The sequence below is a fragment of the Brassica napus genome, chromosome C9, assembly GCF_020379485.1.
Source record: "Brassica napus cultivar Da-Ae chromosome C9, Da-Ae, whole genome shotgun sequence".
Classification (NCBI taxonomy): domain Eukaryota; kingdom Viridiplantae; phylum Streptophyta; class Magnoliopsida; order Brassicales; family Brassicaceae; genus Brassica; species Brassica napus.
The window spans coordinates 20,641,870-20,659,741 of record NC_063452.1 but is presented as its reverse complement, the minus strand read 5'-3'; the positions used below and the strand labels follow the sequence as shown (position 1 = coordinate 20,659,741).

Here is a 17,872-nt window from a genome sequence, read left to right as displayed (position 1 = left end):
AATAATCATTGTGTCGATGACACATGGCTACATCAAATGTTGTAATGTTTCTCTTTTAATATATAGGAGATTTCATAGTTCAGATTTTTTTGGTTATACCCGAAAAAACCGAATCCAAAGTAAAAATATCCAAACCCAATCCTAATTTGTAAAATTATGAACCCCTTCTACCAAAATATTCAAAAATCCAAACTATTCTATCTAAACCAAAACGGATACCCGAATGCCCACTCCTGACCAAAACCTTCTCTTCCTCGATGGGGAAGTTCCAACCAAAAACGGGCAGCTCAACGATTATGGGTAAGAATTTCCCACTATATCCTAATGGAAGACACTACCATTGGAGCACAACCAGAGTTTTCCTAGATTTTCTGCACGAGATCAAAGTTCAGTGTGTGATCGAAGAAACACACGAAGGAGTCAGAGAAAACAACATCGGTGAGAGTGTCTTTGCTTTGAAGATAAAAACAAGGGCATATTAGCCGACTGTGAAAATACGCTGCAAGATGTGAAAGATGTCAACGGCACGGATCTAGTATTTACTCGCAATATAATTGTTATTGGAGTTTGATCCGCTCTTTAAAAATAGTATAATTATTTTTGATTTTAAATATGTTTATCTTTCAATGACAAATGTATTCACTGTAATTCTTTATATAAGCATACTTATAGTAAAATCATATCTAATATTTTATTGAATTGTGGAGTTTATTTGTTTCTATGAATTAAGAACCTTGACTTGTATCCGCCAACCCATTTTAGAATTTTTGACATTTTTCAAATCTCTAGTAACCCATTTTACAAATTTTGGCTTAACTAACTTGACATAGTATTGTGGTCTCCTCATACTACTCCATGATGACTACACGAAAACACCCTTCTCGCTAGCCTATGGACTTGAGGCAATGGTACCGACCTAAGTGAACGTTATAGTCTTCACCGCTTTAAAATGCCTCAATATGTCAAGCTTGATAATCAGATTCTGCTAGATTATTTGGACATACCAGAGGAAAAACGACATCAATCACTCCTTTGAATTGGGGACCAGGACAGGTTGAGGTTCAGAGTATACCATCAATTACGGGGCGTTGGTGCTTTACTGATGGTTCGTGGAAAGATAATGAACCTTATTCCAGACAAGGCTGGTATAGCATTCTGAAAGGTTTCGACGGACTGATGGAGGCAAAAAATGTTAGGGCAAGTCTATCATCTTTTCACTCGGAGATGGAGGCGTTAGTATGGACAATGGAGTGTATGAAAAATTTGCGACAGTTTCAAGTCACACTTGCAACGGATTGTTTTTAATTGGTGAAGATGGTTTTGGAACCAGAAGAATGACCAGCATTTGGATGTTGTCTACAAGATATCAAAACTTTGAAGGACTGTTTCCTCAGCTCAGAGATCATTCATGTACCCCGGACGAAGAATTTAAGGGCGGATAGTTTTGCACGCAGTGCCAGAAAGCAACCATTGTTCATTGTTCACATGGATGCAGAGCTACCCTCAAAAGTAAATAAAAAAAATCACTCCTTCGAATCCGAACGTTTCAAAATCTTGCATCTAGCTAATATAACAAAACAATGAAAAAAATCTCACGGTTGTCAGATGAAAAGTACAAAATACAAAGAATGGTCTGCAGGTAAACCCGCGCAAACTGTAAATGAATTTACAAAATCATCTAATTCTTCAAACCTAGAGTCTACAGACTCAAAACATCCAACGAGTCAATACAATGGGCCTCAAGCACTACTTCGAATGAAGACGACACTGACGCCAAAAACTGCAAATGTCTTGATCATTCTTGCGGAGGTATCTAGGCTGTCCTTACGGTTTCATCTATGTTTACTTTTTTTTCTGGGTTGCCAGTCTCGCTGCATTCAAAGATTGATGCAAAGTCAGCCGATTAGTCCACCTACTGAGGTTCCGATACAAATATAGTAAAGCTATGATTTTGCAGTCTTCAAAAGTCTTAAGACCAAAAATGTATGGCACCAGTCTCACAACTTCACATATGACTCGAGAACTGCACAATCGACAATCCATCGTACAAAAATATTGGAATCAATTTTCTAAAGTTTTAGGTATTGTGTATGTCGCTTTAAAAACTAATCAGTCTACTTTCTGGCCAACTGCTTAGTTGATTCAAGGCAGTGGGATAGTTAAACTAAAGCATTTCACATCAAGTCTTGAAACGAAAGCCGGATGTACTATGTACAACCACAACAATATTAATGAAACATTTGACGTATAAATTGACAAATTTATTAATTAGCCATCAACGACATTACAGCAACAACCAACAACTTGTAATTTTCTAGTATTGCTGGTTGTTGTAGTAATGTCGTTGATGGCTAATTAATAAATATGTCCATTTATAGGTCACATGTTTCATTAATATTGTTGTGGTTGTACATCCGGCTTTGGTTGCGAGACTTGATGTGAAATGCTTTAATTTAACTATTCCACTGCCTTGAATAAACTAAGCATATTACGCTTGAGATAATCTTGGTTCCACCTCCACAATGATTTCCTTGGCCAGAAGGATCATGCCTTCTTTTCATTGCAGCCTCAGGCCGATCTTGCTTCCTTGCAAGCTTACTGAAAGGCCCAGATGGGGACACATATGGTGCTATTTGAGCTGTGGATGAAAAAGAGACGTCTTCCCCATCATTATTAGCAACTGTCTCTTTCTCAGCAAAGGCAGGAGGAACATAAGATGCCGTTGGAGCAGCCGTGGTTTTTTCTCGACACTTCAATCCTGAACATGTTTCCGTCGCGGTTTCATTTTTATATGAAGGAGCTGGAGGATGCATACGATAAGAACCATATGTCGACTAAGACAAGATTGCTGGTCTATCCAACTTTTTCGGCAAAGTTTGATATTTCCTTCTTAAATTTTGCCAATCTTTTTATTCCGTTTACCTTGTCCTTGAGGTTGAGAACTAACAAGAGTGGTAACCCAGCCAATTGCAGAAAACACGGTTAACATAAATGTAAACAGGCTACATAGATTGTCAACATGACACATAACTTACATTCTTTAATGCACCTAAGACTTCTCTCGGTCAATTATTTTCTTGTGCCTTGCTTATTACTGTGACTTTGAGATCTGCTAATCTTGACACTTCCGAAGAAGTTTTTTTTTAAAGGATGTAATAGTGAAAAAGAAAAGGATGTAATAGTGAAAAAGATAAGAAAATAGGTTAGCATTAAAACATGATTTCCGCAAAATCAGTTCGAATATCACAAATTACCATTGCTTGTGTTCCACCATCCCCTATATATAATCCTAATTCACATACGGTAGGCGGACTCGTTGTTGGAATTTTGTTGGGATGCATCTTCATCCTATTGTAGTAGAAACCAGGGATCTTCATTGCAACCCCGAACATAGTCACCTCTTCAGAAATGCGGACGCTCATTAAAATTAAATGGTGCATTTACCGTCCAAAACTAAAAGACCCACATAGTTCTTTGTAGATGCCAATATTAACTGCGAGAATGCATATGGCGCTGACCACAATAAGACACTGATAAATGTGGCAGACAAAACCAAAATTTGTCCTGAGATAAGAATGATTCGTAAAACAGAAATACTCCTCAAAAGGAGTCTGAGGCCGCTCATACGGTTTAGAGATCAGAAAGGTCAGTCCTCTGGGAATAGATTAATTCAATAGAAGCAATGTCACTTTTTTGTTGACAAATCATCAACATTATTGTATTGATGTAGCATTAATTTATCTTGCCGAGATAGTAGATTTTACACGCTAAAAAAATATGATGCAAAAAAAAAACTATCAACGAAGAAAATGACCAAACTAAGTTTCATTGAAGAGACAAAATATCGTTGTACCCATTGCTTTATAGATATATAAATAATAATAAAAATTTAAAAATTTAATTTTTTTAAATAATTTCGAATTATATTTTTTTCAAATTCGAACATTTTCTAATTTTTTTAAAAAATCAATTTATTTTTATGTTTTTAATATTTTTTATTTTTTATTTTAATTTTAAACTCCATCCCCAAAATCCTACATCTTAATTCTAAACCTAAAATTTATGATTATTTAACACTAGAGGTATATGTGTATTTACCTTTTAATAAAACTTTTCTCTTTATTTTCTTTTTTTGGGTTTCTTTTTGTGAAAATAAAATAAAAAAAGTTATCTTAGGAAATTCCTCTTCATCTGATCTTAGTAACCATATAAAACAAGTTTATCATCTAGAAATAAGGATACGAAACCTTTTCGCTTGAATTAACCCTGCTAGTAATTTTGTGAAATATTGTTGGTTTGAACGTTGTTAGCACCAATACTCCACTCATAATGATGGATATTTTGAATATGATTTGATTATTCTATCATTATAAATTTCTAATCAAATTATCAAAACATAAAAAATTTCTCTCAATAAAAAACATGACTCCCCAGACCGGATAGAACCTAAGAGCATCTCCAATGGTGTACTCACCATTGAAATCCTTAAGTATATTATAGTATTTTTTTTTAAATAGTTAAGGACTCTAATCAAATTAGTATGTCCAATGATGTTATCCATTAGGAATCCTTAAGAATAAAAAAATAATAAATTTGAAAATATTATAAACATTTTTAAAATAAATTAAAACATGTTAAATTGAAATATTTATTTATTAAATTGAAATATTTATTTATTACATGATTAAATATGAAATACAACAATTATTAGTTTTCATCACCAAATTTGTTCCAAATATTTTCGATTAAATCATTCTTCAATTGGTAATGTGTATCCGTCTCTCGAACCTGAACCCGATTGGCACGAATTTCAGTGATGCTTGGAGGGAGGTCCGTAGCACGAGACTTATGCATCCGTGAACTGCTGTGTACCTCTCCTTCTTCAAATTCCGATGTATCGTACCGAGTGTTGTATCCAGCTCGTTCATTTTCAACTATCATATTATGTAGTATGATACATGCCCTCATAGTCTTCCCTATCTTATCCTGGTCCCATGAAAGAGCCGGGTTTTTCACAATTGCAAATCGAGATTGCAAAACTCCAAAAGCCCGCTCCACATCTTTTCGGGTTGATTCTTGATATTTAGCAAATAACTCTGCTTTAAGACCTTGAGGGAGTGAGATAGATTGGATAAATGTTGACCAGTTTGGATAAATACCGTCTGTTAGGTAGTACGCCAAATTATAGATGTGTCGGTTGACCATGTACTCTACCCTCGGAGCTCGACCTTGAATAATGTCATCAAAGACAGGAGACCGATCTAGGACATTAATATCGTTTAAGGTACCTGGAAGACCGAAGAAAGCGTGCCATATCCAAAGATCTTGTGAAGCTACTGCCTCTAAGACAATTGACGGTTTTGTTGATCCCCGGGTGTACTGTTCTTTCCAAGCGGTTGGGCAATTTTTTCACCTCCAATGCATACAGTCGATGCTTCCTACCATCCCAGGAAACCCGCGTATCCCTCCAATATGGAGTAGTCGTTCAAAATCCTCTGCTGTCGGTCTTCGTAGATACTCATCACCAAATAACCGGATTATTCCTTCATTAAAATGCTCTAAACAGGAAATTGCCGTGCTTTCACCAATTCTGAGATATTCATCAACCGCGTCTGCTGCATTACCATAAGCAAGGAGACGAATTGCTGCCGTATATTTATGTAGTGGAGAAAGACCAAACCTCCCCGTTGCATCTCTTCTTTGTTGAAAGAATGGAACGTTTTCTGAGAGGCGATAGACAATACGCAAGAATAAGTCTTTGTTCATACGGAAACGACGTCTAAATAAATGTGTCGGGAATGTCGCATCTTCGCTGAAGTAATCATTCCATAATCGGTTGTGTCCTAATTCCCGGTCTCGTTCTATGTAAGCGCGTTTCCTCTGCTTTTTGGGTTGGGATTCCACAATGTTGATGTAGGTTTCGTCAATGATATCGTCGATAATTTCGTCCAATCTTTCTTCCACTCCATCGGATGACGATGATGACATCTTCCGGTTTGAATAATTATTTTGCTAATCCTCCTGAAATGAAATTTTTTTTATGACTTTTTTGATTTGTTCATTGCACAAGTATTATATTTTTATTTTACAATTATTAGATTTTAATTTTACAATTATTAGATTCTAATATTAGAATTGAACCGTCAATTGTATAAATAGAATTAAAGGTGTGACTTCCAACTATATAATAATTTTTTTAATTTAATACACATTCATATAATTTTTTGGTAACTTACACATTCATATAGTTTCTTCCTTGAACTTTCCAATTTCGAAAACCGATATACACGCACAAGCACACATGAGGTTTACCGTGCTAAACATTTTAAATATCTAGTTTCTTGCAACTTTGTTCTTCATGAAATGGGTATATATTCATACATGAAACCATATCAAGTGTTTTGTCTCATCCAAGTTCCAAGCATAAAAAGAAAAATACAAAGCATGAGAGGATGACTTAAACTAGCAACACCGATTTGTAATTAAAATCATATTACGTATTGGAATTGAAATGCTCCTTGCAAGAAAAAAGTAACAAACCTGTAAGTACTACTTGGCACCCATCAAACCGTAGCAGAAAGATATACAAACTAAAAGAGTATATACTAGACTAGTTAAGAGATACAATGTTACCTTGGCCTTCCTTGTGATCGTATGCAAAGTAGGAAAGAGTAGAGTTGTTTTTTGATTAACATAGAACAGAAGCAACTAGTTATAAGAATTTTTTGATCAAGGCCGAGATTACAAAATAGCAAAAGAGCTTCACTTATAGAAGTGAAACTTTACACTCCGTGACTAGGAAAACAACAAAACATCAAACAGGAAAATACAGCTTCACACTTCCTTCACACCCGTGACTGGAAAAAAAACAAACACCTGCAACATAACACTCCGTGACTTCCTTCACTCTACCCGTGACTGAGACCTTGTACTACCTGCAACAACAAATAATATAAGTGTTAGCCAAAGTCGGAGTTCAGTACCTTAAAACAACATTAAACCAACTTTAAACTAAGTAAACAAAACAACATTACTTTGCATCATAACATCTCTGACATCAGTTTCAGTGTCAAAGATGTTTCCATCTCCGACAAATCATCAGTTTTGGCAAGCAAACGCTCAAGCACTTTGCGTTTAGATATCTTGTCTTTCATCTCCATAATGCCTTGAATCTTTTCCAACTCCTCATCTCTACCATTTTTCTTCCTCTTTAGCGAAGCTTTAGCAGCCTTCACACCAATAGGTCTACTCTCTCCTGCTCCCACCGCATCTTCTCCATCAGCCTCCAACGCCTGCTTGCGCTTTTCCTTCGCATTGCCCTTAGCGAGAAAGGAGGAGCACCATTTCTTGTCATGCCTCAGCTCCCTCCAAGCATGTTCCAGTGTGAACTTGATGGAGTAATCATTGTAGAAGATATCGAGGGCAGCTTTCATCACATCATCATCATTTTGCCCACTCCTCTGCTCCCTCAGGACTGCTTCATAGCTACCAACAAACTTGCATACTAGCTCGTTAATCCGAGCCCACCTTTGCTTGCACTGACCAAGCTCTCTAGGTATTGTCCCTACCAGATGAGGGCTTGAGTTGTAGTACTCTACAATTCTCTTCCAGAAATGAGGAGCCTTCTGCTCATTGCCGACCACAGCGTCTATACTCGTGTTAAGCCAAGCGCTTATGAGGATTCTATCCTCTTTGAGAGACCATTTTCTCCTCTCCTTGGAAGCTGGCGGATCAGAAACAGGGGTGTTATCCATGCTCGGTACTAAACCAAACAGGTTCGGGTGAATCTAGGTTGTAAGAAGTTTGGTTATTGAGAAGGTTCACAAAACCAGGGGTATCTATGCCTTTACGTTGCTCTGTGTCACTCTACTAGCATCACAGAGCTTTAAGTAAGGGTCTTTTTTTATCTAAGTTGCATTTAAAACCTATCAACTCAGAGGAGTTAGGAAGGTATAAAGTAATGCACTTACATTTAAACCTATCAACTCAGAGGAGTTAGGAAGGTAGAAACCACTTAAGTAGCATTTAACAGACAAACACTTACTAGTCTACGTTTATATTCTAAAGAAAAACATTTACTAGTCTACGTTTTTATTATAAAGATAAACACTTACACAACTACTCTACGTTTTGTTTCTAAAGACAAACATTTACTAGTATGCAATCACAACAACTATACATTTTAATTACTCAAAGAAAAGCGAGTTCGAAGTTGTTTCTGCATTACCTTCTAAAGGTCAGAAGTTCCTCCTGAAGCTCCTCCTGAAGACACATGAGATAACAGAGTCACAAGTTTATACAAAAATATGAATAATAATTCAGAAACAGAAGGAACGAAGCTTACCAGGCTCGATGTTAGGACGTTGTCTTTCTCCTCAGCCCACTTCATCATGACCACCATACATATTATAAATAATACACTAACCAACACACTAACAACCAATGGATAGCCATTTGCAATCCCAAATTTCTTCTTAGCTAACTCCCCCACACTCTTCTCTAACTTAACAAGCTTCTCATCAATGTCCTCCCCCACACTCTTCTCTAACTTAACAAGCCTCTCATCAATGTCATTAGCTTGATCCTTAACCTCCCTCAGTTGTCTCTGATAGTCACGCAACTCCTCTGTGACGGCCACATCCCACCATTTCCAAATATGGCTCTCTCCGTCATCCGCATTCTCACAAGTGAAGTACCTTCTCCCTATATCTTTGCTTGTGTGAGCTGCTGCAACAACAGGCTCCCCACCACAGTAGCAGGTCTTCGGAATTCCATCATCACACTCAGGTTGAGGAGGGTACTGAACCGGCTCTACTATATGGTGGCTACTCTCAACTTCCTCCCCGTAGAGGTCGGCTTCGGCTTGAAGAAGCGATGTTATATCTATATCATACTCCTCTAATGATGAAGGCTGGCTGTAGCTATATCGTCCGATGTTTCCTTAGCCTGAAAGAAGAGCAACAGAGCCGTTAAAACATATCACATAATCAAAGCACTTTTCGCCAACATTTGTATAAGCTCAACAGACTCAGAGCACATAGGAGAAGAAGATTACTCCCTAATTGAAAGACTAATCTTTTGCAAACACTTATTAGAAAAAAAATATCCTCCAATCGATTTTAACATGTATCATTTTTAAACGTTGATTAGAAAAAAAAGAATCCCTAAATCGATTCAAACAAAAATCGTTATCAAACGCTAACTTCTCTCCCAAAATTCTATAAATCGATTGAAAACAAAAATCTAAAACCCTAATTGCCGACGAAACAGCATGAACCCTACCGTAAATCCATAAATCAAGAAGAGGACCCTTCCATTTACCTTCGATACCGTCGAGAACCCTTCGAGTATCCTCTTTCACCGACGAGAACCCTTTGATTGATCTTCTTTACCGTCGACACCAATATCGCCTTATCGCCTTCTATGATTTTTTTTTCTCGTCTTCACTCCAAATGAGATGAAATCGCGAAACCCGTGAAGAGACGGAACCAATTCCCCTGCCACGTCAACAAGGACTAACCAATTTTAATCCTTAGCTTAGGACTCATCCTTAGCTTATCTAAGGTAAATAATGTTATTATATTGTTAATAGTTAAGGATTAACACCTAAGGACTGAGTATAAACCGCCGTTGCGGTTGCTCTAATGAAGTCTTTTTTAACAATAACTCCTATCCAAAGACTTATGTTGGCAATACCTCCTACAAAAGTCAAACACATTGTCTCTAAGTTACATTTAAGTTGTAACATATCCAGGTGGGGGTCTTGCCCATTGGTTTCTTTGACTCTTCTTTGTCTGGTTATGTGAATTGATAAGCTTCTAGCCATTCTTTCGCATCGAAATAGGTAGCCAGTGTAAGGTTGTTCGCCAGTGTATCGTTTTCAGTTGGAAAATCATCTTGTTTCAAGCACGAGTCTGTTATTTTATCAAAAAAGGGTCTGCTAAATAAAAATTGTTTTAAAAGAGAAAATCAAATCGGTGAGTAAACTCTCTCCGGCGATTAGGAAGACATGATGAAGTTTTTTAAAAAAAAAATTACGGCAGTTAGAGGGACCTATGGGTTATATATATGTTCAAATGTGCTGATTCAAAGAACGATATTCGATCTAATTGATATTTTCTAGTACTTGCCAATATTTCGAGACCTCGATATTAAGATCTGATGAGTTTTGAGGATCGGTTCTTTTAAATAGAACTTGGGGAACTTCTATGATAAATCTAAGGCGATCAAAAGGCCAATGTTTCAAGATTTTCTTTTTTTTTTGTTATCAACGCGATCTATGGATTATTTGTTCAAATCATGGTGATTCAGAAGAAGAAAGTAGGTTGGATTGGAGTGACAGTAGCGGCCCTGATACCAAGCATTAGAAGCTTCAGCTTCCGGCCCAGAATAATAGCAGTTATTATTCGGCCTTTAATTTCCAAAAGTCCTTCATATTCTGGTGGTATGAGTATTAGTAATGTTGTCCGTGAAGTCATGAGTTCGAAATTGCTCCCTTACAAATCAACTTTAATTTTTTTAACATATTTATTATCGGACCATAATTTTATTTGGGCTTCTGGTCCTAATACTTACCGGGCCGGCACTTATTTTGGAGATTATAAGTTTCTTTGGCGAACGCCGCGAACCAGTATCATCTGAGATCAAAGGCGGCATATGGTTTTACCCGTTGGAGGTCGGTATCTTTGGGAGTATCTGGTACTGAGATTACAGAGAGATTCGTCTGCGGCAAACGTTATGATCTGTGATTGGTGTGTAGAAATTATGGTTGCATTGGGTAGGAAAACAGCCAATTCCCACAGAAGCCGGCGGCCCCAACTTCATGTTTTGGATACACAAAAATGTTGTATATTTTTTTTAGAAAACTTATATTTGTATGTTTTATGTTAATTATATTAAAAAAATTATTGGCATCCTTAATGAATATTCCAAAAATCTAGATTAGTACTCTTTTTTTTTTTACTAAATATTATAATTCAGATAGAGATAAAACGTTAAACATAAAAGTATTGTATCTTAAAAATTTGAAGAACAAGGAACATAATATTATACACATAATGTGTATAACACATTATGTATATATTTATTATAATATTACATATTTTAAACTAAATAAGCCGCCCCGCAATCAGACTTCTGATTTTTTAGCTAAGACTGATAGATCTTTCCATAGGGAGTTGCATTTTATTGGTTGTTCTATTCCGGTTTGGTTATCCAGACCACCTCAAGTTTGAATAGTAGAATGGTCTTTTAACGTCAAAAAAAAAAAAAAAAGCCGCCCTAGGTATGTAGATTAGTTTGCCCACAGGAAGTAGAATATTGTCTAATATACGTAAGGACTAATAGCGACACATTATTTTATCTTGGTTAACACACTAATAAGCCTCCAAAATATTGAGCCGTTAGATGAAAATGAGAAGTCTATTTAAGAACAAGGTTTCCTTCATTATTTCTCACACCAAACAATTTGAAACATCTTAAAAATATATATTTGAAATATTTCTATACAAAAAGATCGATGGCTCCATGTCTAAAGAGTGTTTACAATGTTTCTGGTAAGAATGTACACGTAAACATTGATGGTAGGTCGTTTGATATTGACCACGATGAGTCTCAGCCTATTGATATTTCTATCACTAGTGAGGGGTACACGAAGATTAACAAAGTTAATTCTGAAGATATACAAGGATATCGACTGAGGTACGATAATTACAATATCATGCTTAATGATGCTCTTGGCAAGAGTAATGACGTTGCAGATTACGCTATCCATACAAAGTATTATGATCAAGATGTTCGCATACAAGTATTCCCAGATGAAATGCATTTATCGTGCAATGGTAAATATATATATATATATATATTTTTTTTTTTTTGCTAAACCGTAAATATCATTAGTCTTAATGAAATGTTTGTCCTAAACAAGTTAAGACTTTTACACACTTATTTCTTGGCAAAAATTAGATAAAAAACAAGAAAGTCAGTTGATTTTGAACTAGAGATGGTGGTCATCTAATCCAAAGGGTCATTAGTCCTAAGAAGTTCCTCTTTTGCTGTCTCGCAGTGATGGCATTCTTGATATCTCGGTCTATGAGCATGAACACCTGCTGCGGGGAAAGATGCACACTGTTATGAAGGACGTTGTTACGATGTCTCCAAATGTGATAAATGGTCCCGTGACAGATGCACACCTGACTAAGTCTCCTTTTCCCTTTTATTGTTTTGCAAATAACACACACTCGATTTGTGTTTCTATCTTTTGGGACACCACTTTTTCCTTTTCTGCATTCTGCTTCAAATTTGCTAGGAGATGAAACTCCGTTGTAAGATAAAAATAAAACAATGAATAATTATATGATTTGTTTGCTTATTAAAAAATTGTTTTGAAAAAAGGTCTTCTAATTGTCTTTGATTGATAACGTACTAGAAATTCCATTATTTATTCTTTTAGTTTGAAATTTTTTTTTTTCTGTACCACGTTGTAACAAAACCGTTTTTACCTTTCATATCCAATGGTAGGGATGGCAAAATATCAGTAAATTTTGATTTGATTCTTTATTCGTCTTGATTCAAACCAAAAAATCTAAATATCCGTAATTCTACGAATCAAAGCAAATACTAATATACAATATCCGTAAGAGACGAAGCAAATCACAAATACTAAAAAATTTAGGAACGAATATCCAATCCGATCTGTTATATGCATATATATACATATATTTAAATAATTATATATACAAACTATAGAATTATTATATATTTATTTAATATTTTATTTATTAAATTAATTATTTTAGTTATTAATTTTTTTAAAGTAAATATTTAAATTATATAATATTATTTTATATTATTTTGGATATTTTATTATGCAATAATTATTAGTTTTTTTAATTTTTTAATTTTTTTACGAAACGGATCGGATATCGGATAGTCCGCGAATAATTGAAATTGTCACGGATATTCGAACGAACGAATACTTAAAATCTTACGAATCGAAGCGAATCAAAAACTTAAGTATTTATACAGGACGGAGCGGATAACGGATAATAAGATTTTTCCGGATATCCGCTCCGTGCCCAGACCTATCCACTGGATATCATTGTTCCCATTTTTTGAAACTGCTTACTCTTAAGGCAAGATGTAAGACCTGCCTCTATCTTACTTTTTTTTAACACTGAATTATCATTGGCCATGAAGGCAAAGGGGTTGTGGAGTTTCTACAACTCGAAAGCTCTAAACAAAAGGAGCAAGAGAAATAAAATAAAGTATCACCCAAAAGGGACATAAAGATATTAAAACAAGCCTGAATGCTTGCTAAAAGGAGAGACACGTCGGTGGACCACCTACACCATGGATCTCAGGACGAGGGAGGTAGAAGGGCTTGTGCTTCTGTTGCCAGATGGTGCTGAAGCCAAGAAGGACCCCCTTTAGAGATGTACGAATGGTACCGCTGACCAGATGTTACGCTCTCAATTTTCATAGCTGAAACGTTCCTCAAAGGTACCACATAATCTAAACTTAGGATGGCATATTATTAGTCATAACCTATATAAACTCATTCCAAAACCAGTTTTGATCTTACCTAATTCAATACCATTGCTTTACAATACAATTACATTAAAGGAAATTCAAAGAAACAACTTACATAAACATTTTAAAATAAGAAAAGAAAGCAACAAAAAGCACAAAAATCCGAGACAGATACTTCTGTCAGCTACTGGCTCCTAAAAGGCTAAAACTCACTTGCAAGAGAACAATAGGTTATTTTTGGATTACATATTGAGGCTGAATAGCAGTATAGATTGATTCACACATTCACTGCAATAACCTTACAGGCAGAAACATCACGTTCTACAGACACACACGCACCACTCACAAACAAGGAAGCTCAACCAACCACAAGGGCCAAGGCCAATGACTTTTGATCTGATTATCTTGCAATCATACATGAGACTCGCCACCATAACACAATAAACATGATTCCCGGGCAGAGCTGGCTAGTTTCTCGCCAATCACATTAATACTTTCATTAATCTCAACTTTTGTGACTACAACAACATGAGGGGAGTATCAGTTTAGGAATTGTTTTTTGGCTCTGGATCCTTGTTGTTTTCAAACTAAACTGCAATAGAAATTTATTGAGGTAGCAATTTCTCAGTGAAACATTAGAGATGTAGCGAGCTGATGCTTCTTAGGAAGTATACATTATGTTGATTGCAAACTAAAAGCCTAACCGAGTACAATAATAATGCTCAAACAAGAAAATCAAAGTGTAAACAAGGAAAAGCTGTAGACCATACGAACCAAAAAGAACCCAATAGATAAACAAAAAAGAAGCTGTAGTAACAAAAAAGAAATTGTAGTAACAAAAAAAGAAGAAAATTAGTCATATCATAGAATTATTAAAATATTTAATATATACGTATGAATAAATGATAATAACTTTTAAGAAAATTCTTGTTGTAAAGGCAGCGCATTCTAGAGATTTTTGAAAAATAAAATCGTAAAAAATTGTTATGTTTGAGAAACTTGTGAGAGACTAAATTTTCTAATTAAATACTAAAAGATTCTTTAGTTTTGTATATGCTATTATTCACGAAGTGACTTTTTGCACTCGAGCTTTCACGTTAAAGTTAGATTGATTAATGACATTGTTACCCTTAATGAATTATTTTATATAATAGTTTATTACTATATAATTTTAAAAAATAATATTAACAACATAAATTCATGTATTAGATATTATACACGAGAATACATCAAAGTATCAATTATTTGGGTCTCAACATACGTTTTTAGATAATGATTATATAATAAGCTATAGTTTAGCAAATATATTTTATTAGATAATAAGCTATTGCTATTCATATCTATATTATTAAAAGTGAAGTACAATAGTAAATTATTTGAAAACATGAAGTATAGTATTGTTTGGAAATATATATATCAGTATATTAAAAAAAAAACAGTAATAGACTTAAATTATTAAGAAAAATTGAAAATCAATTATATTATGAAAAACTATCTATCTGGACCAACTTTAAAATATACAAATATGATTCAATCTAATTCCCTAAAAACATCTTTTGTCTAAAATAATTATATAACAAAATTATAACTTTATATACATATTTTAAATCAAAATAATAATTTAAAATTGAGTAATATCAAAAACTGATTCAAAAATATACTTATATTCAAGAATAAATTTTTACTAAAATATTTTCTAATAACCATTATAAATTTTTTTTTCAATATATATAAGAAAAATACAATACAAAGCTCAATTTCAAACACCAACTTAAATTATAGTTTTTATATTTCACATTAAGTTCTAAAAATATAATATATATGATTATTTATATGATGATACATATAAAATATTATTAATTATATGATGACACGTATATATATAATAGTGACATGAAAAATAGCAACCTCACAGTCGCACCGATCAAACTGTAGTATACCTTATATATGTAACTTTGCTTACGTAATGAAGACTAGGGAACAGTACGAGCGAAGTGGAGCGGCGTGGATTGTACGTGACTTCCGGGGAAAGGCGCTAGAACACAGTCGTCGGGCCTTCACGGGTTTTCAGTCAAAGCTAGAAGCAGAGCTTGAAATAATTGGTTGGGCTGCTGCAGATTTTCAGTCTCTGCACTGGAACAGAGTGATCATTGAAATATCTTCAGCTAAAGCTTTAGAAGCGTTGCAGAATCCGCTTTCCTGTCCCCATCTCTCCAATACGATTGCTCATGTATCGAAACTGTTGAATCAATACCTCCATTGTCATGTTCTAGTGGTGAAGGAATGTGCTAATGGAGTGGCAAATGAGATTGCAGTTAGTGTCACTAGAGACAGAAGATATCAGTCTTACGTTGCACGGGGTGGTCCTAGTTGGCTGTCAAGAATAATTCAGGAAGAAGCTGGAGCATCAGTGCCATCATAGGCAACACGACACTCATTATCATCCCATTCTCGTGTTTCATCAGGCTAAGTCCCTCAACACTTGTCGTCGGCCTCTTGCATGAGATTTTGTTTTAACACCTACTGGTGTCTTTGCTGTTCTTTTTTTTTGAAAAGATGTCTTTGCTGTTCTTCTTTGTTTGGTTCCAAGTCATTTGTCTTGGAAAACTTTATGTTGATTTCTTATAATCAATGACAAAAAAAAAATGAAGACTAGGAACAGTTGCAAGGTTAAATCAATATAATGTATTCATCCTTTTAATCTCTTTGATTATCAAACAAAAAATTTCTTTGACTTTCAAGTCTATTATTCTATAATTAATGGATTATTGATTATTTATTATATTTATTTATATTATCATTTGCAAGTTTATTTTATGCAGTAAAAAATATTTCCAAGTTTATTTTATGCAAGTTTATCTTATACTATATGGATTCTACACGTGTATTTCCTAATATATTTTACGCAATAAAAATATTTATACTATGATAAAAACTTTGTTATATAATTTTTTGATATTTAATTTAATACTAAATATTTTTAATGTATGAGTGTTTACAAATATTTTTATGCACTGTTGTGACGAAAGAATTGATCAAATATAAAAATTTGATGTTTAATTTATTATTAAATAGTTCAAATAAATGAACAATTATGATAGTTTTAAAATTGATAATGCATTTACTTATACTTATTTGTAAAATTATTATGGCTGCATGTGCGGTCAAAAAAATCTAGTTTTCTAATTAAATACTAAAAGATCTTTAGTTATGTTTATTTTGTAAGTTACATTTAAATATTAATATGTATTAAATTATGAATTTCGTGCAATTCACGTTTGTTAACTTTTGTTTTTCATGAAATTACCATACCCTGTTTTGTAAATAGATATTTATTTTATTCAAAATTTTCTTAACATTATGTATTAATTTAATTAAAAATTGAATGGTTGTTTTGTAGAATTCACAATGAATAAGCGGTCATGTTTTAATCTTAAAAACAACAGAAAACTTTTCTGCTTTATTTCGGGCTTTTTGCAGAATTGACCTATAACTTAAAGTCAAACACAAAACTAACCTCTTTTTTTTTGAAAATTGGTTTTGCCCTATTCACCCCACAAGTTCATATAATTTACGAAAATGCCATCAATTTTTTTTTTCTTTTTTTCTTCGAAAATGACATTTTTACTCTCTCACCCTCATCATCTTCAAGTAATTACAAGATTGCCATTGTCATCAATACCACAACCACCATGAACAACCAATTTGAAGCTCTTAATGCTCCCAAAATCGATTTACCCTTCTTCCTTTTCCATTCTTGTGAACTAAACACAACATATCTCTCACTTTCTCTCCACAATGAGCTAAAAAAACCCAAGATTTTGATTCTACATTTTTTATGGTTCATAGAGTCATAGAAGCTAACGATTCTGGGTGGGTTACTTTCGTTTGTGATTCTGTGTGCTTGGAGAAGCCTTATGTATGCTAAGGAACTTATCTCACTAATTTAAGGTATGACATCGAATTTTTTTCCAGATCTGTTCGTCAGACGACTTACTTGGGAAGTCGTCTGGCTGTAGACAACTTACCTGGAAGTCGTCTGGTCAACGCAGAGGTTATTTTTGCAATTGACTTTGAAATCTGTAACGTGAGACGACTGAAAGTTAAGTCGTCTGTTTTTGTTTGGTTTCAAAAAAAATTCCAAAGAACCTAGACGACTTATATTTCAGTCGTCATATGTTAGTTTTGCATTTGACTGGATAATTTCAGAAGTTTGACTTCCCCAGACGACTTACATTTCAGTCGTCTCGCGAAAATTAAAATAATAATATTTTTTTAAAAGTAGACGACTTGCAGTTAAGTCGTCATAGGTTAGTTTTGCAATTGAAAAAAAAACTTCAAA

The 17,872-nt window shown here is 34.4% G+C and overlaps 2 protein-coding genes across 3 annotated transcripts; one reads left to right on the top strand and one right to left on the bottom strand.

The window, feature by feature from the left end:
- Positions 1–2,967: 2,967 nt before the first annotated feature.
- Positions 2,968–11,520, bottom strand: LOC106416800 (glutathione S-transferase T3-like). 2 transcript variants are annotated; one of them, XR_007328413.1, is made up of 3 exons: positions 7,035–10,992; positions 6,634–6,935; positions 2,968–6,021 (listed from the first exon to the last, which is right to left on the bottom strand). XR_007328413.1 is itself a non-coding variant. In XM_048767560.1 (2 exons), the coding sequence occupies exon 1, from the start codon at positions 7,752–7,754 to the stop codon at positions 7,041–7,043; it is 714 nt and encodes a 237-aa protein (XP_048623517.1). In that variant the 5' UTR covers positions 7,755–11,520; the 3' UTR covers positions 2,968–6,021; positions 6,634–7,040. The 2 variants fall into 2 exon arrangements, 1 of the variants encoding a protein (XP_048623517.1); XM_048767560.1 differs by having other exon boundaries at positions 6,634–11,520.
- Positions 11,521–15,496: 3,976 nt separating this feature from the next.
- Positions 15,497–15,952, top strand: LOC106416890. The gene has a single exon (XM_013857774.1). It carries the CDS (start codon positions 15,497–15,499, stop codon positions 15,950–15,952), a length of 456 nt encoding a protein of 151 aa, XP_013713228.1.
- The last annotated feature ends 1,920 nt before the right edge of the window (positions 15,953–17,872 follow it).

Bases quoted from the DNA above. Each gene is read 5' to 3' on its own strand.
- LOC106416800 (XM_048767560.1), bottom strand. From the start codon at position 7,754: ATGGATAACACCCCTGTTTCTGATCCGCCAGCTTCCAAGGAGAGGAGA.
- LOC106416890 (XM_013857774.1), top strand. From the start codon at position 15,497: ATGAAGACTAGGGAACAGTACGAGCGAAGTGGAGCGGCGTGGATTGTA.